At 38.8% G+C, this 26,168-nt stretch overlaps 1 protein-coding gene across 8 annotated transcripts in view; it reads left to right on the plus strand.

Moving 5' to 3' along the window:
• The window catches only part of FREM1 (FRAS1 related extracellular matrix 1), a 178,701-nt gene that overhangs the window by 99,471 nt on the left and 53,062 nt on the right, over window positions 1-26,168 (plus strand). For 7 of the 8 annotated variants that reach the window (XM_037061941.1, XM_037061945.1, XM_037061944.1 and 4 more), the window contains exons 17-23: window positions 6,100-6,294; window positions 7,360-7,545; window positions 8,843-9,039; window positions 16,466-16,688; window positions 19,574-19,718; window positions 22,849-22,990; window positions 25,556-25,751. In XM_037061941.1, coding sequence (XP_036917836.1) covers window positions 6,100-6,294; window positions 7,360-7,545; window positions 8,843-9,039; window positions 16,466-16,688; window positions 19,574-19,718; window positions 22,849-22,990; window positions 25,556-25,751 — 1,284 coding nt within the window. Of the gene's footprint in view, window positions 1-6,099; window positions 6,295-7,359; window positions 7,546-8,842; window positions 9,040-16,465; window positions 16,689-19,573; window positions 19,719-22,848; window positions 22,991-25,555; window positions 25,752-26,168 lie in introns of those variants that run through there. The other variant, XM_037061946.1, reaches the window with a different exon arrangement.

Below are 26,168 nucleotides of genomic sequence, written 5' to 3' on the forward strand. Positions count from 1 at the left end.
TTTTTTGCATGTAGCTGTCCAGTTCTCCCAACACCATTTGTTGAAAAGGCTGTCTTTACTCCATTTTATGTTATTGCCCCCTTTGTCGAATATTAATTGACTGTAGAGAGTTGGGTTTATTTCTGGGCTCTCTGTTCTATTCCATTGGTCTATGTGCCTGTTTTTGTGCCAGTACCAGGCTGTTTTGATTACAGTGGCCTTGTAATACAGTTTGATATCAGGTATTGTGATCCCTCCTACTTTGTTCTTCTTTCTCAAAATTGCAGCAGCTATTCGGGGTCTTTTCTGGTTCCATATAAATTTTTGAAGTGTTTGTTCTATGTCTGTGAAATACGCCATTGGTACTTTAATAGGTATTGCATTGAATCTATAAATTGCTTTGGGTAGTATGGACATTTTGATGATGTTAATTCTTCCAATCCATGAACACGGTATATGTTTCCATTTGTTTGTGTCTTCCTTGATTTCTTTCTTCAGTGTTGTGTGGTTTTCTGTGTACAGGTCTTTAACCTCCTTGGTTAGGTTTACTCCCAGATATTTTATTTTTGTTTTTGCTATATTGAATGGGATTTTTTCTTGATTTCTGCTTCTGCTGATACATTGTTGGTATACAAAAATGCCTTTGATTTCTGGATATTGACTTTGTATCCTACTGTTTTGGCAAATTCATTTATTAGTTTGAGCAGTTTTTTGGTAGAGGCTATAGGATTTTCCATGTACACTATCATGTCATCTGTAAACAATGCCAGTTTTGTTTCCTTCTTTCCGATTTGGATGCCTTTTATTTCCTTTTCTTCTCTGATCGCTGTGGCTAGAACTTCTAATACTATATTGAATAGAAGTGGTGAAAGTGGGCAAGCTTGTCTTGTTCCTGATCATAGTGGAAAATATTTTAGTTTTTTCCCATTGAGTATGATGTTGGCTGTAGGTCTTTCATATATGGCCTTTATTATATTGAGGAATGCTCCCTCTATTCCCATTTTTCTGAGTACCTTTATCATAAATGGGTGTTGTACCTTATCAAAAGCTTTTTCTGTATCTATTGATATGACCATGTGATTTTTGTCTTTGCTTTTGTTTATGTGATGTATTACATTTACTGATTTATGAATATTGACCCATCCTGTATCCCTGGGATGAATCCCACTTGGTCGTGGTGTATGATTTTTTTGACGTGTTGTTGGATGCGATTTGCCAATATTCTATTGAGGATTTTAGCATCTATGTTCATCAACGATATTGGCTTGAAGTTTTCTTTCTTTGTTGTGTCTCTATCTGGCTTTGGACTTAGGATGATGCTGGCTTCATAAAAAGAGTTGGGGAGTTTTCCCTCCTTTTGGATTTTTTGGAATAGTCTGTGAAGAATAGGGGTTAGCTCTTCCTTAAAAGCTTTGCAGAATTCTCCTGTGAAGCCATCTGGTCCAGGGCTTTTGTGTGATGGGAGTTTTTTGATTACTTCTTCAATTTCATCTGCTGTTATTGGCCTGTTCAGGTTTTCTGCTTCTTTTTCATTGATTTTTGGAAGATTATATTTTTCTAGAAATTTGTCCATTTCTCCTAGGTTTTTAAATTTCTTGGCATACAGTTCTTCATAGTAATTTCTTACGATCCCTTCTATTTCTGTGGTATCAGTTGTAATCTCTCCTCTTTCATTTCTGATTGTGTTTATTTGATTCCTCTCTCTTTTCTTGATGAGCCTACTTAAAGGTTTGTTTATTTTGTTTATCTTTTAAAAAAACCCAGGTCCTGGATTCATTGATCCTTAGAATTGTGCTTTTAGTCTCTACGTCATTTAATTCTGCTCTGATCTTGCTTGTTTCCTTCCTTCTACTTGCTCTGGGCTGTCTTTGTTGTTGTTCCTCGAGATCTTGCAGGCATCGGGTTAGGTTGTTTGTTTGAAATGTTTCTATTTTCTTTAGGTAAGCCTGTATTGCTATGAAGTTCCCTCTTAGGACTGCCTTCACTGTGTCCCATACATTTTGGGTTGTTGTGAGTTCATTTTCATTTGTTTCCAGAAACTTTTTGATTTCTTCCCTAATTTCAATCTTGACCCATTCATTGTTTAATAGCATACCATTCAGTTTCCATGCTTTTGGGTGTTTGGTTTTTTTTCTGTGGGGTTGGTTTCCAGTTTCAGTCCCTTGTGATCAGAGAAAATGCTTGGTGTGATTTCTATTTTCCTGAATTTTTTGAGACTCATTTTGTGTCCTGTCATGTGGTCTATCTTTGAAAATGTTCCATGTGCATTTGAAAAGAATGTGTATTTAGCTTCTTTGGGATGGAGGGCTCTCTATATATCAATTAGGTCCATTTCATCTAGGGTGTCGTTTAATGCTTCAATAATTTTGTTGATATTTTGTTTGGAAGATCTGTCCATTTTTGACAGTGAGGTGTTAAAATCCCCTACTGTAATTGTGTTGCTGTCAATCTCTTTCTTGAAGTCCTCCAGGATTTTCTTTATATATTTGGGTGCTCCTGTGTTGGGTGCACATATATTTACGATGTTAATGTCTTCTTGGTGGATTCTTCCTTTGAGTATTGTGAAGTGACCTTCTGGTTCTCTTTATGGCCCTTTTTTTTGAAGTCTATTTTGTCTGATATGAGAATTGCTAGCCTGGCTTTTTTTCTTGTCCATTTGCTTAGAAAATTTGTTTCCATCCTTTCACATTTAGTCTCTGGTGGTCTTTTGTCCTGATGTGGGTCTCTTGTAGGTAGCATATGTGTGTGTCATGCTTTCTTATCCATTCAGCTGTTCTATGTCTTTTAATTGGTGCATTTAATCCATTTACGTATAAGATTATTATTGATAGGTACTTAATCATTGCCATTTATGTACCTGTGTTCCTCTCCGTCTCTCTCTTTTCCTTCCTTTCCTTAAAGCACTCCTTTTAGTAATTCTTGTAGAGCTAGTTTGGTGGAGGCATATTCTTTTAGACTTCTTTTGTCTTGGAAGCTATTTATTTGGCTTTCTCTCTTGATTGAGAGCCTTACTGAGTAAAGTAGCCTTGGTTGTAGGCCTCTGTTTCTCATTACTCGGAATATTTCTTGCCATTCTCTTCTTGCTTGGAATGTTTCCATTGAGAAGTCAGTAGCCAACCTTATTGGGACCCCCTTATATGTTACTTCCTTTTTCTCCCTTTCTGACTTTAGGATTCTCTCTTTGTCTTGGAGGTTTGCCATTTTAATGATGATGTGTCTTACAGTAGGCCTCTTCAGGTTCCACCTGATTGGGACTCTCTGCGATTCCTGGATTCGTGTGACTTTCTCCCTCTTCAACTTAGGAAAATTTTCCGTTATTACTCTTTCAAGTAAGTTTTCTATCCCTTGTTCTTCTTCCTCTCCTTCTGGTATTCCTATTATTCGGATATCATTACGTTTCACATTGTCTTGCATTTCTCTTAAACTCTCCTCATTGTTTCTGATTCTCTTTTCCATTACTTGGTCTGTCTGGGAGATTCTTTCTACCCTGTCTTCGATCTCACTTATGCGGTCTTCTGACTCATCGATCGTACTCTTCATACCTTCTACTGTGTTCTTCAGTTCAGAAATTGCATTCTTCATTTCCTCCTGGCCTTTGCTGATTGTTTCTATTTCCTTTTTCATGTTTGCATAGTTTGCAGAAAGTTCATTGTAGCTCCCCTGTAGTTTCTGGTAGCTTGTTGTAAGCTCTTTGAATTTCCTGAGAACCAGTGCTTTGAATTCAATATCTGATAGTTGACTTGCCTCTATTTCATCTAACATTCTTTCTGAGACTTCCTCCTTTTCTTTCATTTGGGGATTGTTTCTTTGTCTTCCCATTGTTTGTGATACTGTTCTTGTTGGCCTCAGCTTCTTAAATTGATCTGTTCTGGTTCCCTGGGTTTATGGTGTGAACTTCTGTGGTAGGATGCCTGTGAAATTCAGTGGTGCATTCTCCTTCAGGTATCTTGGGGTTCTCTGCTTCCACCTAGTCCTCTTGTTGGTTTCCAGCTGGTCAAACCTTTTCTTCTGTTCTCACTAGCTGCAGCAGCCTGAGGGACTATTAGTGTGGCCTTTCTCGAGTCTCGGTGAACTCGACTGGTCTCTCCAGTGTCCTCCCAAGATCCAGACTGGCGCCGCTCTCCTGTGCCCCACTGAGAGCATATTTTTCCCCAGGCTTCCCAGCCCTGGCTTGGCATGCGGGTGCACACTCCCAGCCAGACTTTCCTGGTCTTGCAGGCTTGGGTGCGGACCTTTCCCAGTGCTGTGGCTGAACACACAGGGCAACTCCCAATTTTTCCAAGCCAGCAACCATGGCCTGACTCCTGGGTTTTTCAGTCTGCACCTGGCTGGGTAGGGAGGGAGCTGATGGCTGGCTGTCTTCCAGGGGCTTTGCTAGCTTCCTGAGGCCCCCGAGACTATGGCAGAGCCAGCTCAAGCCCTGCTCTACAGGGAACGCTCGGGCGACTCTCACTTCCCCAAGCCAACAGCCACAGCCTGACTCCCAGTGCTTCTCAGTCTGTGCTGGCTGGGTAGGGAGGGAGCTGGTAACTGGCTCTCTTCCAGGGGCCCTGCCAGTAGTCTGAGGCTCCCTGAGACTTGGGAGAGCCGGCTTAGGCCCCGCACTACAGGGAACGCACAGGCGACTCTCAGTTCTCCCAAGCCGACAGCCTGACTCCACGGGTTATCAGAGCTCTTTGGTTTGCTTCCCAATGCCCACTTCTCTCTCTCTGCCACTACAGGCAAACCGATCTCTCCTGGTGTTTTCCAATCTGCGCCCTGCCAGATAGGGAGGGTCCTGGTGACTAGTTCTCTCCCAGGGTTGTTGTTGCCCGCCCTCAGCTTTCAGAGACCAAGGCGGCCTGGCGAGGGCCCTGGTGCGGCCCAGCGGAGGGCCTGCAGCCTCTGTGCTGTTCCCTCGTACCTTGTTGATCTGTGGTCATCTCCTCTCCTCGACCTCTGGTCATTCAGTGTCCTCTACACTCTCTGGAGTCCTGCCTTCCTATATGCTGGGTCCCTGTCGGGTATCCACTGTGCTCCTTTGCAGATCAGCCCAGTTTTTCTTCAGTGTGTGGAGGGAAGCGAAATCCTTTGTCCTACTCTGCCACCATCTTCCTGATCTTTCCCAAGGCTGGCTATTTAATTCTGATTCTCTCAACTTCAACACTATTTTTCCTTAAAACAATTTCTCACCCTTTAACCATTTGGTTACTCAATAACATCACTTCTGCATTGTATCAATACTTGACTTTTTTTAAACAGGGAGAATAGTACCGAGCACAATACTCTGTAGATGTGACCAGTGCATCCTGTGAAAAAGTGAGGAGGTCCCTGATCTTTTGTGCTCTAGTCCCATCAAAACTTCAGGCATAATTGCTTTTCTTTTGGAACTTTCAGAGCGATGCATGAGAATTTCCAAAAGCACATCTGGAAAATTTCTCAGTTCCCTGGATAATGAACACTACCACCTCAATGCTGTTAGTAATACAGGAGTGACTGTCTTGTTCACTGACAAACTATCTAATCTTTCTTCTCCCTCTCACTGCCTAAGTTGAGAGAATTTTGAAACTCATAGGTGTAAATCCTAAAAAGTATAAAGAAAATTAAAACAAGTGTCACTTCTTTTCCAGGTGCTGTTCTTATTTTGTTAAGTCTTGGCTTTTATATACTGAGAAAAATACTGAAACAAATAGCAAAATGTGAATTATCTCTGTGTTTCACCTAGCCATGCTTTTCTATTTCTTGGAACTATGATGTGGTTGATGGTTTTTCATTTAAGGTGGTTAATGCAGCTGGGCAGGAAATTACCAAAGAGAATTATGAGAGAAGAATGAAACCATCACTAGTTTTGTGTCCCTTCCTTGGTCATTTGTGAACTCTCAGACCCTCATTAGCCCTGTCTTGCCCCTCCATTTGGTGATAGGTGTTCAGCAAGAATTTCACAAAAGGCAACAGATGGACAAGCAGTTTTGCATCATTTTCATGACTCAAATTTCATAGTGATAAAATTGAGGTTTACTTTTTAGCCACATAACTTCCTGTTCTTGACACTCCATACTTGTAGAAGAGGTTTAAGTAGATTTCATCTTGGTATTCAATAATTTTACAAAGTCAGGTTTCAGCTATGGTTGCATCTTCCAGGTGGTGAGATTGGCCTGGTGCCTTGTTATGACACCATCACGTTAGTGGTTTCAGATGAAGAAGCTGGCCCTTCGGCGAAGGGCTGTTGCTACAATGGACCTCATCCATCTGTTCCTCTTCATGAGTCCTTTCCAGTGTATGGTCTCAACATCACAGTACATCCAGTGGACAACCAACCACCTTCAATTGCAATAGGTGACAATGTTTTTTCTGTTCAAATCCTATTACCTCACCTAGTCACATAGCCGTGGTTCAGTGAAATAATGCACTTTACTTGTAGTCAGAATAGAAAACCATGATACAGAATTACTTCCAATAACTGCCTTAATGCACATTTATGGAAAATCCCAAATCCATAAAAGATTACAGGGCAGAAGAATTGTTTAAAAGCTTAGATAATTCTGTATGGAGAGAGAATGCAAGCGTGTGTGTGTGTGCATGTGTGTATGTTGGGATGAGGACAACATCAGAATCTTCAAATATTCTGGCTTTATTTCATACGAGAAAATACTATTTGCCTGCTGGAGAGACAGTAATTTATTTTATTCATAGTAATTTCTATTAGATCAGAATGAGTATACCTGAGAGACCATTTATATACATTTAACCATATTTGCTTTTAAGAAAGTCATCTCTTCATAGGCATTATGTATATGTTCTGTCACTCAGAAAAAAAATGTGAGCATATGTATGAATGTTATTGAAATTTGCAAACTATCTCCCAAGCAATGTTCTGGAAAGAAAGCATTGTCCCTGCAGGATAATTAAGTACCAATGCATAAAAAAATGGTGGTTATGAGCAATTCATAATAGCTTGCAGGCAATTAACACTCTGATAAACAGAGGTAACAACTGATCTTGAAGAGTCCATAAACTACATTTAGTGGCTTATCATTAAAAACAGTTTGGCAATTCTTATTTTCATTTGTCACTTCTATAGAGACACAAGGGAAATCAGAGTTCCTTGAGAATGACTGAAGGGCTGTACTGAAGCATTTAGTATTTCTGCTGTCTTTCCATTATTGTCTGGTTTGCTTGTACAAGAAAAAAATGTAATTCCATAAGTCAAATTCCACTCATTAGCCTTGAATATTTTCACAGTAAGAAGAATTATGCCAGAGGAAATGAACATCTCCTGTGGAAGTGCATTTGCATATGGGAGACTTCTCTGAATTGGAATTTCAATCACTCCCTTTGTCCTCACTATTCTGATTAGAGGATTTCACGCTAAGTCATAATTGCATTATTATTTGTATGCAGGTACCATGTTTGTGGTAGATGAGGGTTTCTCAGCAGCCCTCACCATTAACCATTTGTCAGCCACTGACCCTGACACAGCAGCAGATGATTTGGAATTTGTTCTGATTTCTCCCCCCCAGTTTGGCTACCTAGAAAATACGCTACCTTCTGTGGGTTTTGAGAAAAGCAATATGGGCATAAGAATAGGTAAGTCAGTTTCATGACCAGCAATAACTTGCCTGTGTTTATACTCTTACTGGCTAGATCATGCTCAATCACTGGGTAAGGACTTAATAATGGTCAAATCATGATATACATTTAAGAAATTATTATGACTGGTACTTTTGAATGTTATTATTTTTAATTTTAACTGAAATTTTCCATGCATGCAAGTTTACTTCAGGATAAGAGAAAATTTTACCTATGAAAATGAATAATTTATGGGCATCTAAGGTACCGTGTGGGAACTGTAGTTAGCAATAGTGCACTGTAGATTTGAAGGTTGTGTTACTAGTCTTCTTAAATGTTCTCGCTGCCTCAACAACAAAATGGTAATGATGTGAGGTGAATGATGTGTTACCTAACCCTATTGTGTAAACATTTTGCAGCAAATGTGTGTGTTAACTCATCACCTTAAACTTACACAGTATTATATGTCAATTATATCTCAGTAAAGCTAGAGGGAAAAGATTAATTGCATTAAAGTTTATACAGTGTTTCTGTATGAACTTAATGCACAACATTGAACATTTTTCTCTTTTGATGAAGGTGTTGTCAAAATATCAAACAGCAGGTCAACTGATTCTACTCAATCCAACCAGTTGCTTAATATGAATGCAAAGCCGGCAGATGATTGACTCTTGTTTTGCTTTTATTTGAAAGAGATGGTTTCTTTCTCTTTTCTTACACACCCCTTTATTTGGTATTTAAAAAAATTACCAACCTTCTATCAGGAAAAAGTTAATATATAGTGAGAAAACTGAGGCCTTGGGAGAGGAAAGGTAAAACTGTAAAGGGTTGATTTTCTCCACAGCCCACATTCTTCACTCAGTGAATGGCTTAGAAAACACTGGACTCTGTCTTTCTCATCTACTAGGGAAGATACAGGGACTTTCTTAGTTTTTTGGGAAGGCAGAGAGTTGGTCTTTTTCTGAATGAATCATGACAAGAACCACTGATACAGAAGTTGTTTTAACCAAAAGACAATTTCATTGACCCAAGTATGTGAAGACTGGTCATGAAGTCCCTACACATCCTGGGTAGCACTTATTGCCCTTCTGTTCTCCATGCACATTTGAACCCTTCCTTAGCATTTATGAATATCAGCTTTATGTTGACAGTTGACAGTCTTTGTAGCAGCCCCTGGTAGCTGATTCTTAGGTCAACTGCTATGATCTCTTGTTTGCTTTGCTGAGAAATAGGCTGTTGATTAAAGGATTAAGGACTAGTAGCTTAGAATAAAAATGATTTTCTCATTTACCTCCTTTATCTTGGTGTGCTTTAGCTGCGTTTAGGTGGAAAGACATGAAGGCTTTGCACATTAACTACGTGCAGTCCAGGCACCTGAGGATGGAACCAACAGCTGACCGGTTCACGGTGTGCGTCACAGATGGGAAACGCCGCTCCTTGGAGATACCATTTTACATTACAATCAACCCCACAAATGATGAAGCTCCTGACTTTGTGGTACAGAATATTACTGTAAGATCACAAGTTTCTATTTCTCTCTCATCATTTTTCTGGTTTTTATTTTCACCTTGTCAACTTACATTAGTTCAGGTATACTTAACACATTTTGTGTATGTGTGGTTTTTCTGTATGTGTCTATTTACAAATCAGGGAACATATTATACCTGCTACTCTACTTTAAAAATAATTATGTATGTTAAATTTTTGATAACAGCATAGAATTCTTTTGAAACACTTCTATTTTTTCATGTGATGATTTAATCCAGGCATAGCTACAGCCAAGCCTGACTAAATGGATGAGCCCAAACTATGGAATAAGAGGTACTTTGGAATTGCAGTTTGCTAGTTACAGGGTTGGGGATGTGTTATCTCCCCATGACTCTGTTTCCTCATCTGCACAATGCATAGTAAGTCTCCCTTAGGGGTAGCCATGGTGGTCAAGATGGCCAGGCACGACTCAGTGAATAGGTGCCATTTGGATTATTGTGGTTGTTATGTTTGTCCTCTTTTTTTTTTTCTGACATTGACTGAAGCAAATATCACCTATTTTTAAATTATTATCTTACCTTATTTTTCACTAAAAAATGCAGACGTCTTCACTTGATTTTTTGTTTTCTACTGAAACTTAATGGTAAGTGGGAGCCAACAGACAATGAGATTTAAGTGCCAGCTTCTGCCTTACATAACTATGAGACAGAAAAAAACATACAAATTGATTCTTCTGCATCTACCTCTACTGTCTTGAAGGTCTCCAGGGTTTAGGGTTTGGGTGTTTGAAATAATTAGGACACTGGGAAATTGTTTCTTGCTCTTCTCTGAAAGTAAGCATGCTTTTTACCTGAGCATTCCTTAGAGAAACGATTAAAGTATAACAAATGTGGAGCACTGTTTAGATTATTCAAAAAGATAGTTATATTTATTTTGCTTTCTTGTCAAAAACTATATTTAGTTTGTAGATAGTTGAGCTTCCATCAGTTGTGTGCAACATGCAAAAAAGTGACATTTTAGTTAACATTATTATTCATTTCAAATCTGTCCACTAGTCAGTATCTATATTTTATATATGTATATTGATCTAAACCATTTATTTATAATCTCAATAAACCATTAGATGGGCAAAAAAAGAACCCCACAGTTTTTCAATAAAATGTCCCAATCATCTCGTGAACTGATTTAGCATTGTTGCTATGTAATGAGTCCAGGAGTCCCAAATTCTATGAAGAATAATTGGAACATATTTTTAGGTTGCCTTATTAAATTTCTTAGAGATAAGACAAGTAACCATCAAAGACAATTTCCTAATTATATCACTGTGCATTAAATTTTGGAGCTATCTTCATCCTTAATAAGTAGAAGATTTAAAAAATCACATAATTTTAGCCTAGGAATTAGATATGGCAAATGATTCTTAATTATGCAAATTCAATGAAAAACAGTTGCAGGAAGGCTCCCTTTATAGTCAATAAAAGACGCTGAAGAGAAATGAGATTTTCACAAATGTAAACCACATAGGAGTTCTGTTCGGAAAAAGTCCAGCCATTGTTAATATAATGAGAATAGTTTGTGCAACATCCATGTAACCTGGCAGCCAGGGAGAGTAGACTGGAATGCACATGTGTGCACATGACAACCTCTCTGTACTAGTCAGTGGGGGAGGTCGATGCCATTGGGTAAGCATGTGTCCTGTGTGGCTGTTCCATTAGAAATGACTGAGTGAGTAGAGCAAGGAATCTGCATCAGATTTTGCCTTAAACGTAAACATTCCTCCATGGAAGCTATTGGAATAATTCAGAAGGCTTTCAGGGATGATGCAATGAGTGCGGTGCCAATAAAAATGTGGCACCAGCGCTGCAAAAATGGTCGAGAAGGAGATGTGGCAAAGTTGCAGCAAGATCAAGTCATGTTAACTGTGGTGTTTTTTAAAGTATATTTTATTGATTATGCTATTACAATTGTCCCAATTTTTTCTCCCCTTATCCCCCTCTGCCCTGCATCCTCTCCACCCTCCAGCATTCCCTGCCCCCTTAGTTCATGTCCATGGGTTTTACATATAAGTTCTTTGGCTTCTTCATTTTATATACTATTCTTAATCCACCCCCCTCATCTAATTTGTACCTACCATTTATGCTTCTTATTCCCTGTACCTTTTCTCCCATTCACCCCCTCCCTCCATGTGATATCCATTTCTGTGACTCTGTTCATGTTCTAGGTGTTTGCTTAGTTTGTTTTTGTTTTTGTTTTTTAGGTTCAGTTGTTGATAGTTGTGAGTTTGTTGTCATTCCACTGTTCATAGTTTTGATTTTTTTCTTAGATAAGTCCCTTTAACATTTCATATAATAAGGACTTGGTGATGATGAACTGCTTTAACTTGACCTTATCTGAGAAGCGCTTTATCCGCCCTTCCATTCTAAATGATAGCTTTGCTGAATAGAGTAATCTAGACTGTAGGTCCTTGCTTTTCCTGATTTTGAATACTTCTTTCCAGTCCCTTCTTCCCTGAAAGGTTTCTTTTGAGAAACCAGCTGATAGTCTTATGGGAACTCCTTTGTAGGTGACTGTCTCCTTTCCTCTTGCTGCTTCTAATATTCTTTCCTTATCTTTAATCTTGGGTAACTTAATTATGATGTGTCTTGGTGTGTTTCTTTTTGGATCCAACTCTTTTGGGACTCTCTGAGCTTCCTGGACTTCCTGGAAGTCTATATCCTTTGTCAGATTGGGAAAGTTTTTCTTCGTTATTTTTTCAAATAGGTTTTCAATGTCTTTTTTTCTTTTTAATCAAGGGTGCACCTGCTGACTTGTGCACATTGCTTTTCTTTTCTTTTTTAAAAAATATATTTTATCGATTATGCCATTACAGTTGTCCCATTTCCCCCTTCATTCCCCTTCATTGTGCACACCCCCTCCCCCATTCCCCCTTTTAGTTGATGTCCATGTGTCACAAGTTCTTTAGCTTCTACATATCCCATATTCTTACCCTCCCCCCTGTCTATATTCTACCTACCATCTATGCTATTTATTCTCTGTACCTTCTCCCCATTTCTCCTCCTCCTACTCCCCTGTTGGTAACCCTTCATGTGATCTCCATTTCTATGGTTCCACTCCTTATCTAGTTGTCCACTTAGTTTGCTGTTGTTTTAGGTGTGGTTGTTAATAACTGTGTGTTTGCTGTCCTTTCACTGTTCATATTTTTTATCTTCTTTTTCTTAGATAAGTTCCTTTAACATTTCATGTAATAAAGGCTTGGTGATGATGAACTCCTTGAACTTGACCTTAACTAAGAAGCTCTTTATCTGCCGTTCCATTCTAAATGAAAGCTTTGCTGGATAGAGCAATGTTGGATATAGGTCTTTGGATTTCATGACTTGGAATACTTCTTTCCAGCCCCTTCCTGCCTGTAAGGTCTCTTTTGAGAAATCAGCTGACAGTCTGATGGGAACTCCTTTGTAGGTGACTGTCCACTTATCTCTTGCTGCTTCTAGGATTCTCTCCTTCATTTTAAATGTCAGTAATATAATTATGATGTGCCTTGGTGTGTTCCTTCTTGGGTCCACCTTCTTTGGGACTCTGACCTTCCTGGACTTCCTGGAAGTCTATTTCTTTTGTAAGATTGGGGAAGTTCTCCTTTATTATTTGTTCAAATAAGTTTTCCACTTGTTGCTGTTCCTTGTCCCCTTCTGGTACCCCTATAATTTGGATGTTGGAATGTTTAAAGATGTCCTGGAGGTTCCTAAACCTCTCCTGATTGTTTTGAATTCTTGCTTCTTCATTCTTTTATGTCTGGTCATTTCTTTCTTTCTTCTGATCCATTCCATTGATTTTAGTCCCAGATTTGTTTTCATCACTATTGGTTCCCTGTGCAATTTGCTTCATTTCACTTAGTATAGCCTTCATTTTTCATGTAATTTGTGACTAAAATCAACCAGTTCAGTGAGCATCCTGATCATCAGTGTTTTGAACTGTGCATCTGATAGGTTGGCTATCTCTTGGTCACTTAGAAGTATTGGCTCTAGGGCTTTGAGCTGTTCTTCTGCTTGAGCCATAATGTTTTGGTCTGTTTGTGCCTGTTAGGTGTGAGGGGAGAAAGCTTAGGTGTTCACCAGGGCAGGTCAGCCCAGTTACTGGGTTGTAACTGGGGGTGGGGTCAGAAAGGGAGCAATGGCATTTGTTCCACTCTCTCTTGGATTTTGGTCCCCTCTACTGCTTCCCACAAGCAAATTGGGCCCTTCTGGTTCTGGTTCCTGGTTGGGTGGGCTTGTGTTCATTCTAGGTCTCTGTGGGTCTCCCCAATGAACTCTCCTGTGGGGCTAGGAGCCTCTCCCAGCACCTCAGCCCCCCCCCAAAGTTTTTCTAATCGGTGCTTTTAGGCTTTATTTCCTGTCGCTGGGGCCCTGGGTTGCGAGGTGTGTCTCACTGACCATTTTTAAACCTGCCTGGTTTCTCCGCAAATGTGTGTCTGAAGTCAGCCAGCTGCCTTGTGAGCCTTACTGGGTTTTCGCCCCACACCCGCCCGGGTCACCAATCACTGCCTCCTCCTGCCAAGACCCCTCTCTGTATGCTGCTGACTCCACCCGTCTTACCAGTCTGGATGAATGGTTCATTGTTGTCATTTCGGTACAGTTTACTTTTTTGTCTGTTTGGTTGTGTTTTTGTTTCTAAATCTTTGTTGTTTTTAAATTTGATTGTGCAAAGAGGCACAGTGTCTGCACCTACACCTCCGTCTTGGCTGGAAGTGCAGTTTTCAATTTCTTGCGCTTCCTCTTCTCCTTCTGGCACCTCTGTGATTCAGATGTTAGAATGTTTAAAGTTGTTCCAGAAGTTACTCAGCCTCTCCTCATTTTTTGAATTGTTGTTTCTTCATTTTGTTTCTGGTGGATGTTTATTTCTTCCTTCTGCCCTAAACTGTTTATTTGAATCCTGGTTTCCTTCCCTTTACTGTTGGCTCCCTGTACATTTTCATTTACTTCACTTTGCATAGCCTTCATTTTTCTTCTTTGTTGCAACTATACTCAACCATTTCTGTGAGCATCCTGATTACCAGTGTTTTGAACTCTGCATCTGATAGGTTGTCTATCTCCTTGTCACTTAGTTCTTTTTCTGGAGTTTGTCCTTTCATTTGGGCCATATTTCTTCATCTCCAGGCATCTGTTACATTGTGAGGGGTGGAGCGTTAGGTATTTGCCAGGACATTTCAACCCACTCGCTGCATTGTAGTGCTGTATTTTGGGTGGGAGTCAGAGAGGGGACAATGCCATGTGCTTGGCTCTTACCTCCCATTCCATCACTTCCCTCAATTCCTCCAAGCAGATTGTGCCCTTTCAGGTGATGACTCCTGGGTGGGTGGGTTTGTGTACCTTCTAGGATCCCATAGGGGCCTCTCCAAAAGACTCTCCTGTGAGGCTGAGAGTTTCTCATACCACTGCAACCCCCGGAGATTTTTATAGCCAGAGTTTTGAGGCTTTATTTTTCTCCTGCTGAAACCCTGGGTTGTGCAGTCTGTCTCATTCCCCAGGTGTTCCTCCTAGCTTATCTGCATGTGAATGTGAGAAATCCCATCTGCCATCTGCTGCCTTGACCACCAGGTTCACCAGCCTGTATGTCCTTTCTGCCTTGGCTTTCCATCTCTGCCCCTCCTACCAGTCTGGATGAATGTTTCTTCAACTCCTTGGTTGTTGGACTTCCATGCAGTTAAATTTTCTGGCAGTTCTGGTTGTGTTTTGTTTTTAAATTGGTTATTATCCTTCTTTTGGTTGGTGCAAGGAAGTGACGCATTTCTACCTATGGAACTCCTTAACTGTCTTTTTTTTTTTCTTAACTGTTGGGGTTTTTTTTTTTTTCAATTGGGAAGGTAGGTTCCATCACAAGTATGCCACTCCAGGCCAATAAATTAATGAGTACTACGTCAATGTTCCTTGTCAGTTGAGAGAAGCAATATGGTGAAAACGGTCACAGCTGTGGCGAACTGTTGATTGGCAGCTTCATCACGACAACTCACCTGCTCTTGCATCATGTCTCATGTAGAGTTTTTTGGCAAAATATTGAATCTCCTAGGTGACTCAGTCTCCCTACAGCCCAGATTTGGCACTCTGGGTCTTTTGGCTTTTCCCAAAACTACCTTTGAAAGGAAAAAGATTTCAGACCATTGATGAGATTCAGGAAAATATGACAGGACAGCTGATGGAGATTTAAACAAAGCATTTTGCAAAGTGTTTTGAATAGTGGAAGAGATGCTGGGAAAACTGTGTGAGGTCCCAAGATGTCTACTTTGAAGGGGACTATGTACAGTGTTTCTTGTGTCTTCAATAAATGTCTCTATTTTTCATATTACATGGCTGAATATTTTTTGGACAGACCTTGTATATCTTTCAAGGCTAAAATGCCCACTCAGCCATAATGACATTCCTGATCTTCTCTTCCCTTTTCACTTCTTGTTTGGCCATATTTAGTAGCATTGGATATTTTCTTCCTTGTGTTATAATTATTGATAGATAGACCTTCACGATTCCATCTAACATCAATTCTTCAGAATATTTGCATTCCCCACAAATGTAGCATAGTGATATTGCAGATTTCTGATAAGTAAATGTTAAATTGATATGCTCTTATTAATTATATCTTACTATATTTCAAAATAGAAAGCAGGAATGTTTCTATTTCCTTGTTCTTATTGTGAGAAAAAGAAGATCAAGAGAGCTAAGTACTACATCAAGTTCTAAATGACTAGGCCCTACATGAAATAAAATACATTCCCTTCTATTTGTGCTTAAAGGAGTAGAAACCTGATGTGAGGTGTGAGTGGAGGAAGGTAGTTCAGGAAAATTAGACATGTGAGGACTGGAGAGAAATGAGGGGCCCAGAATTAAAATTTACATTTTTCATCCAGAAGCACCCTTCTCAATGATTGATTTCCATCAAAATACAGAAGTTTTTAGTGCAATGACAAAAATTTAAGAATACCAAACACCCCCAGGGTGTATAGCAGATATGTGTGCCATTTCTAAAATAGAAACACATGAATTACAAAAGGAACAAGATTCAGAAGGTTAAAGGGACAGATTAGGATCTGAAGGTGAGGGGTCCATCTCAGTCAGTTTTACAAGTGAACTTCTTGGTGACTTCCAGAAAGCAAGCATCTTTTGGTTGCTTTCCCCCGCCAACTTTTGAATTATGAAATTTTACACGCACCCAGTATCCCTCATCTATCATGGAAATACAATGCTTTGAAATCTTTAGTAAAAATGTGAAAGAGATTAAATAGATGTGTTCATATCTTCTAAGGTTGTGTTAAACCAGCAAATACTTAGGACTCATAACACACCAATCTCATGGAAAATTTGCAGTAGGGTATCCTAAAATTTTTCTTTTGACCAACTGGCCAAAAGAAAGGCCAGTTTTATTTTGCACACAGCTGACTTTTCTGACTTGCTGTCTGTTGTTGTAGGTGTGTGAAGGGCAGATGAAAGAGCTGGATTCTTCCATCATCAACGCTGCTGACCTGGATGTTCCCAGGGACCCCTTGCTGTTCAGCATCACTCAGAAACCACGTCATGGCCTCCTGATCAGCGGGGCATCTAGGAAAGACTTTCCTCAGTATAATCAGCCAGCCAGCCCTGGCCAGAAGCATGAAATTGTTTCCAACTTTTCCATGGAACTTCTCAAGAATGGTATATCATGTTTCACTTTTGTTTGTGCTCGTTTCAATAATTTAACCCAGAAAAGATAAAAATAAATCAGAGAAATAGGAAGTAAAGAAATGGCATTTATCTACTTTATTCATTTATACCTCAAGGGTTTTCTCTTGGCTCTGGATTAATGTAGGGCAAGAAGATCCAGCTGAAGACAGTGAGTAATTAAAAAGAAAAAAATACATTTTCGTTCACTTTTAGAGCATCAGTAAAAATGACATTTATGATTCTTGGTATTTAGCTAAAGCTTTTAATGTCATATTAAAAATTTCCTTTTTAAAACCATTGAGATCATGAAACTAAATTTGAAGAGATTTGTCTGCCAAAATTTCCACATTTGAAACAAATATAGAACCATATATAATAATTCATTGCTCTCTGAGAAGAGAATTTCCTCTTTAAGGAAATGAAACATTGAAATAGTAGTAGCCTGAATTACATTTTTAATTACTCTTATTTAAAAAATGATATAAACCCATTTTCTATATATAAAAATACTTTTAAATATTTGAGAAAACTGTGCGCGTCAAGAACCACTGCGTGTTCTCACTCTCCTTCCTGTCTTCATGTGAGCTTCTGCTTCTCCATCCTGGAGGGCCCTTCCCCCTCCCTCACCGGGTGTCTAGACAATACTGTGTCTTCAGAACCAGTTTCCTATTGACCTCCTCCATGGAGCCCACCGAGATCCTCCAAACCATTCCTTTTCTGTGCTTCATCTTAGTGCTTGGTCAGTAGTCCTTACTGTTTTTCCCTTTCCTCAATGAGAATGCAAGCTCTCTGCCACAAGGTTAATTTTGCAATAGTCATCTCATGTTGGAAGCTCAAAGGCTCATTCTTATATTTCTCAGTTCTTCTCAATCGCAAAGCTATAAATTCTGGAGCTTAAATGACATTACCAAATCAAAACATGTGTAGCAAATAATACAATTTATTGTTACAATATTTTTTCCAGATTTACAATACAGGAAAAGAAATAATTCAAATTTTACACTCAAAAAGTCAGTTTTAAAAAATAATATTTATGGTAATTGTTAGGTTAAATAATTATACACATATAGAAGTTTAACTATACAGTCATTCAAAAGAAAAATAAAGTTTGTTCATATAAGTTAATATTTTGGTGACATTCACAGAGATTAGATTTTCACTTCTTTGTTATTTTTGGTTCATTTATCGCTATATTTTTCTTAACTTTAGTATGTTCTCACGCACATTCCCCAACCCCAAGCATATAGAACTCATAAATCTCCTAGCATATTATGTAATCTGTTCATTATTAACTATTTTAAGCATCTTTTTTTATTTTTAAAATATTAATAAAAAATCTAGTTTGTGATGATTACAGTTTTTCTTTTAATGGACATAGTACATGTTATTTTGTATAACTGTCTTCTATTTTTAATATGCAGATAGCTTTTAATTTCTTGATATATCAATAAACATATTTTACATATATTTATATAACATAAATCTTGGTGCACATCTCTTATTTTTTTCATAAATTNTGTTCATTATTAACTATTTTAAGCATCTTTTTTATTTTTAAAATATTAATAAAAAATCTAGTTTGTGATGATTACAGTTTTTCTTTTAATGGACATAGTACATGTTATTTTGTATAAAACTGTCTTCTATTTTTAATATGCAGATAGCTTTTAATTTCTTGATATATCAATAAACATATTTTACATATATTTATATAACATAAATCTTGGTGCACATCTCTTATCTTTTTCATAAATTTTTATAATGAAATTACCTGGCAAAAAAAGGTGTGAATTTAGAATACTTTTAGGGGAAAAATGGCCACAGCCACCATGCACATAAGCCTATTGACTATTTCCTAGTCAATCACTAATATTGTTTTTAAAAACCTTTGCAAATTTGGGAGTCAGTAACAGTCTCTCATTATTATCTTGATTTGAAATTCTTAGATTTTGACTAAAATTGAAACTATTTTTATGTTTACTGACCACGTTTCACCTTTTGAGAATTGCCCGATAATGTCCTTTGCCCAATCTTTTGTCAATTCATATCAATTTATAACAGAACATTAAATATTGTTTTATATTTTTGTCACATGTTACAAATAAGGTTTTTCATATTTTATTTTCCTTTTCCTTTAGTTTTTAAGTACAGAGATAAAAAAATTGTGAGTTCTCCAAAATTATTCTTTCTCAACACTGTTTTGGCTTTCTGGGTCTCTTTATATTTCCATGTGGAATGCTCTATGGGTGTCAGACTCATTGTCACCAGGGGCCACATCGGCCTCGCGGTTGCCTTCAAAGGGCCGACTGTAATGTTAGGCGGGTGGGTGTAAGTGTGACTACTCGCTAACAGTTAAGCGAGAGCTCAGCGCTGCTGTTGAGTAGAAACAAGGTACCGAAAGGATAAAACAAGGTGGAGGGCTGGGTTCGGCCCCCGGGCCTTGTGTTTGCCACTTGTGCTATATAGGTTTAAAAACAGTTGTATACCTAAAGTTTGATACACCTAGAATTTATTTTCGTTTTGACTTGAGGTAGGGCAGGAATCGAATCATGATTTCCCCCACATAATGAACAATTTTCTGTTTCATCTGAGCACTGTGACACCATTGTTCTCATGTCGTTTACTAAGTCATATGTCCTTTTCTCACTGATTTTGATTAAGATTTTATCAAATATTGAAGTATTTAAATATGAATTTTTAATCAATTAAGAGGATACATTTACTTCATAAAACAGTTTAATTTCACCCCCTGTTGCACTGATTAATGATCTGTTGCTAATACCAATGGAGTGGAAAAGAAAACAATTATCTGACATGTTTTGAAATTGTCCAATCATGAGAAAGATTTACTTCCTCTCTTTTCCCCCTTCTTCCAGGAATGAAGCTGGTGTATGCGCATGATGACTCAGAGAACCTTGCTGATGACTTCGTAATCCAGTTGTCAGATGGGAAACATAAGATACTTAGGACCATTTCAGTAGAGGTCACCCCAGTCAATGATGCGAAACCAATGTTGACCAAGTAAGCTACCTGAAAAGAGTCCCTTTCAGATTCTTTATAGAATTCTGAGGTCTGGAAGGCTAGGTGTACATGTAGTGTGTGTCGTCAAAGAAAGACAAGTGCTTGCTTGCTCCTGTCTATCAGTCTGTCCCACTTACCTAGGTACCTAGAACTTTAATGCAAAGGTTACTTAACGTAACTGCTCCTTAACGATCCCCAAATGAGCCCTTTAATTATTTTGTTTTCCTCGGAAATATCTATTTAGTTGTAAATAGTAAAGAATGACTGAACATACAGTATAAAATGAACAGTGTATTAAATATTTAAACATGTGCACACACATGCATCAAACTGCAATTAATATGTAGATTCAACTGAAGTGTGATAGTATTAACTGCAGAACCTCCTCACTGTGGATCTGGTTCAACTTTTCACTAACGGTGGCTGAGGGAAATATACAAATACCACTTTCTTATCATCTTGGTATTTATTTCACTGTTCACCAGTCTGCTGCACTGTTCCCTGTGAATCAACAGCCCCTTGCCACCTGATGTCAAAATAATCACTTTTTAAAAATTCTGAGCTGATATCAGTAGTTGCCCACTCTCTCCATATCTTCCTTTGTAGTTGTTCAGAGTTTGATCATAGGGTATGATCTTTATCAATTATATTTCTATAGCTCCAGCCATTTCTCTTGTTATTGGCGACTGTACAGAGTGTATGAGGTGAAAGCTTGGTACCTGTGAGTGCTGAGTGTAGAGAAGCGTCTGCTCTTTGACACTTCACCTTCACATTCAGTGTGCAGTGGTGAGAGGCTTGAGGGAACAGTTTTTGTCAGGAAGTGAACAACTTTCTAAAAGTGTGTAAACTCCCAAAGTCTCCTCCACTTTGCAGAAGAGAGGACCTCAAATAAGTCCCTGCCAACTCTCCTGCTATTGCCTTACAGGCCACCAGCAAGGCCCTTGAAAATCATTGTGGGAAATACTGATGACAGTTTTTTGGAGGATTGCATCTCAGCCATTAGTTTCACTAAGTGTGTCCAACAGAAATTTCTTCTGTAGGTGGAATGTTGGATTGGTATTTCTTGATCTGCTTATAAAATGAAAATATGAAGGATATTGCAGTATTATGCAGCCTCCTTTCTGAGGACCTCACTTTACCTAAGAGAGAGAGAAGGAGGTAAAAACTGGAGCTTATTAAGTGCTTACTGTGTGACAGTCTGTTGGATCCTTTCACCTATTATTTCCTTAAATCCATCAGCATCGGGGGAGTAGGTTTTATCTTCCCCACTAAGAGAACGAATCAGACAGATAAAATTAGTAAGACACTCACTCAGTTCTGTCTGGTTTATATTTCTTGCTATGCTCATGTTCTTAAACTTCCTGGGATAGCTTCATCTACAGGATCACCAAATCTCCTTTCACCCTGCTTCAAAATTCCTCCTTCTGCTCTCTTTTTTTCTCCTTTCCTTCTGCCCTGTGGTGAGGAAATTATAGTCCCCCTTCTTTTCCTTCCGTATGTGTCCTTGGGTAAATCACATCTTGCCTCCTCCCAGAATGTACTCCATGATATTTTTTCTCCTGCATTTCCAATCTCTCCCTTTTTATTCTTTCTGTTAGCAAAATATAGGGATAGGGTTAGTGGTTGAGAGAGCAAATTCTGGAGCCAGATTGCCTTGGTTCAGCCACTTACTAGTGGTGTGACCTTGAACATGTTATTTAACCTCTCTCTAACACTTTGCCAACCCCTTTGTAAATCGAGATAATAACATATACTCTTTAAAAGGTTGTTGCAAAGATTAAATGAATTAAAATATGTAAAACTGCTGACAAAATGAGTTAGTGTGTAATGAGAGCTCATAAGTGTTTGTTACTATGATTATTACAGCAGGTACCCTCATTCCCAAGCTACAAAGATGGCCCAGTTCCTCATTTGTTTCAAACTACTTGAAAGAAGAGCTCGTGCTCACTTCCTCCATTTCTGTCCACTGTCTTCCCCCCTCAGCCACCTTATTAAAGCTGCCCCCTTGATTCCTAACCAAATCTAATGGTTCTTCTATTCTTACTGGACCCCGTTAGAACATTTGGCACCATTTCTTTGGTATTACTTTTAGATGCTGTGGTAGAAGCTTTTGGATCCCTGGGTCACATCCCCTGAACCCCCCTGTGACTGCAGTCGTGGCCGGGGTGGCACATACTCTGCCCACTGTCACTGGCCCCCCTCAGTGCCCACAGTGTCTTGATCTACTTTTCTGCCTCAGGGCTTTCTCTGAAGTAGCTATGACTCATCCAGCCCTCATCCAGGCACAGCAGACACACTCGGAGGGCGCCCCTCAACCTGTGGAAGCTGGTGGATAAAATATCCTAGCCTCCTGCTCTTCAGCAGTCCGATACCCCTCACACTCTTCTTCATAGGATCCCAGCAGCACTGAGCCCCATAGTGGTAAACACCTTTGTTGCCACTTCCTCCTTCCTTCACTCATTCTTCACTCCATCTCCTGTTCCTGAAAGCACTTCCCAAGGAAATTACCTGCAAGTGTCCTAGGGTCTCTTTCAATATAATTCAGACTATGACATACTTTCCTCTCTCTCTCTCTGCTTCTCAGTGCAAAGACATTGTGACAGACACTTTATTAGGTCCTTTCACATATATTATCATGCAGCGGGAGAGTGACGTAGGAGGCTACCGATTACCTAATATCATCGAACTCATAATGGTACATTATAAAAGGCACCAGAACCCCTGGTAAATCATTTAATCTTTCTAAGTTTTTGTCTGTAAAGTTAGAGCAATAATACCTGAACCACTTCATGAAGCGGATGTTATACGAAATAAAATATTAGAAACAAAATATTTTATAAAAATAAGTTATAGCGTAAAATTGTAAAGTTCTGTGTGTAAACAATTAGAAGTATGTAATTACCTCATACCACATTTATTATGGCTAGCTGTCTTTTAGGGCTTCTATGCATAAAGAGAAGTGAGGGCCTTTTACATGAGTCTGACTCATCATTTTTAATACTTTGGATACTGAATATGATTTATCCCTGAATCCTAAACAATTGGAAACTGTAGTAGTCATTAATGAATGTCCCCTGCAAAAGCCATACCTTCTATTTTCACATTGACCCAGACATCTTCCTTTTTACAGGAAGGCCGAAATCACAATGAGCATGGGTGAAACGCGTATTATTTCTAGCGCCGTTCTTTCAGCCGCAGATGAAGACTCGCCCAGGGAGAAGATTTACTATTTATTTGAAAGGCTTCCCCAAAATGGGCAGCTTCAGCTTAAGGTTAGTGACCTTTTTACCTTCATTTTTTTCAAAATAAATATAGCCGATATAATTTTTCTCAATGCACAGATTTCTGTAACTGAAGTTATTCTCTAATAGCCATATTTTGCCTAAAAGTAGAAAATTTAATTTTCCCAGTTTGGAGTTAACTCACACTGTTTAAAATTTTCTTACTCAACTCAGGGTAAATTCTGCCAATGCCAAGGTTCTTCACTGCTCCCTCCGCATGGAACTACTCCTGAATTTGAGGGGGCAGAGGGACTCTCTTGATTAAGCAAGTTGTCTAGTTTCTGATGAGAATCTTGAAGATATTTTTACTTCCTCTGGATTAAAAAGATTTTAATAGACTTTATTTTTAGAGCCATTGTTGTGAATATCAGTAAATCAACTTTAAAGTTTATGTAGAGAGGCAAATTGCACAAAATAGATACTTCATAGCAAAGGTGAACAAAGTTGAAGGCTGACAGAACCTGACTTTGAGACTTGCTATAAAGCTGCAGTAATCCAGGCCGTGTGGGTTTGGTGAAAGAATAGACAAATAGTTCAGTGGAACAAAGTAAAAATCCCTCTAAAAGATACATATAAATATAGTCAATTCACCTTTGACAAAGAAGCAGAATCAATGCAATGGAGGAGAAAGAGTCTTTTAACAAATGACTCAGACTGTGCTCATGATGCCCGTCACAAATTACAGATCAGTCACTTGAGAAGGTCACTTGAGTAATCTGTCTAAATGTTTATTTGAATTGTGGATTAAGGCTAGCAACAAACACCACCAACCATCCCCAATGTGATTATTTGGCTGAATGCTTGACTTTGAATGTCATGTAGACACTCCTCCAAAGGCAGCAAGGATTCAGAACAGCTTGATTGTCTTAAATTGTAGGTACCATAGAGAATCAGAGTGAAGAGCAATCACTGATTCAAACTGAGGTACAGCTGTGTCCTTATTTCATTTCCAAGAGTAATGAAGCAGAAATGCAGTGAGAGCTCACACGTTTGGGTGGCTTGGGAACTGGCGTGGTTTGGATACGTGGAAATCCAGATGGGTCCAGGTTCCCAGTATGGCACCATAGAATTCTCTCCCAGCTCTTTTGTGGTTCTCCAAGTCTCTGAAAGACCAGGGACCAAGACTCTAGGCATCCTGAAATTTCTCCAGGGTTCTTGTTTTCTTGTTGACTTTCCTTAGTTTCCCCACCATGCGTGTGACTCTTTCCTTTCTCTTCCGGGCTTGCAAATGATTTTGTCACATCAAAGCTCACATTTGGGAATGTGAGTGGGGAATCAGTGGAGATGAGAGAGAACAAAATCTTCCTGGGAAAAGATTACAAAGGGAAAAGTTTAATAGAATTACAGGGCGTCCAGTTTAAAACCTGAAAGAGAAATTGTTTTAAAAATTAAATATGCAGATAGATCTTAGAACGGAAGCAATGAATCTAGTTATTACAATATAATTAATTTTTAACCTGTGAGCACTAGAGCAGAACATACCCATGTAGAAACATCAGGTGGGCAAAAATATTTAACAGGTGAAATTTTACCAAAAGAATGGCAACATGGGAAGCAGTAGCACAATGAGAGAAGGACAAAGCAATTTTGCCAGGAACTGGGAGTCTGGGGAATAATGTGTCAAGAAAAAAAAAATAATGACTTAAATTTCAGTTGCATTCTCTTAAACCAGGCAGGAAAACTGCAAGATATCACATGATACATTTTTAAGATGACATTTTTCTTGAATTATGTCAAGTGACTTTTATGGGTTATTCTTGGGGAAAGCTATGTGTTTTGAGAGAACTACAATAAAATTATTAATTACATACAGATTTATTATAATTACATTTTGTAATATTCTCAATTGTCAGCGCCCCCTAGAGTAAGAACCTCTTTTAATTAAAAATACCACAATTTCTGAACTGAATTCTGTACAGAATATATGCCTAACTAAATTGACTTGTTTTAAAACAATTCTGAGATTTGCAGTTGTACTTTTTGCTGACTCAGGGTATAAATGTAGAGAGTAATAGAGGGCTTGATAATTTTCTTTGGGCTTCAGTAAGGCTAAAAAGTGTGTAACAAATAAGTACATGCATTCTATTTTTGTTTTATCTTCTTCAGATAAGCTCTATTACAAACAAATTTGATAATATAGGTTTGATTAATTGTACTATGACACAAACTAAAAAAAAATGGAAAACCCCAGGTGAAACACATTTAATATTTAAAGAATCAATTCCAGCAGCTCAATTACCCACCTGCTCTCCTTAATTAGAATATTTAGTCTGCTATGATTGCTTATGATAAATACCTTGGAAGCAGCATTGCTGTTGAATTGCCACATGACTTTGTTGAAAATCTTTTGGCTGATGCTATTTTTTCCCACAAAGTTTTAAATTGTTTTAATATATTTCTATGGAAGAAAAAACATGGAATAATGAAAACATTGAATCTGGAGTTTCTCTGAACCTCATCATATTGGAGGTTTTCAGGGGATACGGAAAATGTCCAGTAACACAGCTTGGAAAAAAGAAGAAGCATGGGCAGCTGACTAATTCTGGCACTTTTCAGACAGGGAGGGACTGGGTCCCTCTCTACCCTGGCATGAAATGCACTCAGGAGGAAGTGGACCTGAACCTGCTGAGATACACTCACACCGCAGCAATGGATTCCCCAAACCAAGACAGCTTCACCTTCCACCTCTGGGATGGCGACAACAGGTCACCTGCATTTGACTGTCAGATCACTATCAAGGATATAGGGAAAGGTAAAAGCATTTCTACCAAGGTTTGCTATGAGCAACTTTTATAACCAGAATAGCTCTAAATTTTCTCATTCCATCCCTCCCTTTTTCTGTCTCTCCCCTCTCTCCCTCCCTCCCTTCCTTCCTCACCCAAGGACCCTTTACTTTTCTTTGCTTTTTTAGAGAGAGAGGGAGGGAGGGAGAGAGACATTTATATGAAAGAGAAATGTCCATTGGTTGCTCTCTCATACACTCTCAACCAAGATTGAACCCATAACCTGGGCATGTGCCCTGACTGGGAATTGAACCCATGACCCTTTGGTCTAAGGTAGGCTGCTTCAACCAACTGAACCACACTGGCCAGGGCCTTCTCTTCTTTTTTTCCCTTCCGTTCTTTATACCCCAAATTTCCTAATTTATGATTCAATCCTGTGGCTCCTC

Source organism: Sturnira hondurensis, unplaced genomic scaffold (genome assembly GCF_014824575.4).
Source record: "Sturnira hondurensis isolate 20B ecotype Veracruz unplaced genomic scaffold, ASM1482457v3 Scaffold0013559, whole genome shotgun sequence".
Taxonomy (NCBI): Eukaryota; Metazoa; Chordata; class Mammalia; order Chiroptera; family Phyllostomidae; genus Sturnira; species Sturnira hondurensis.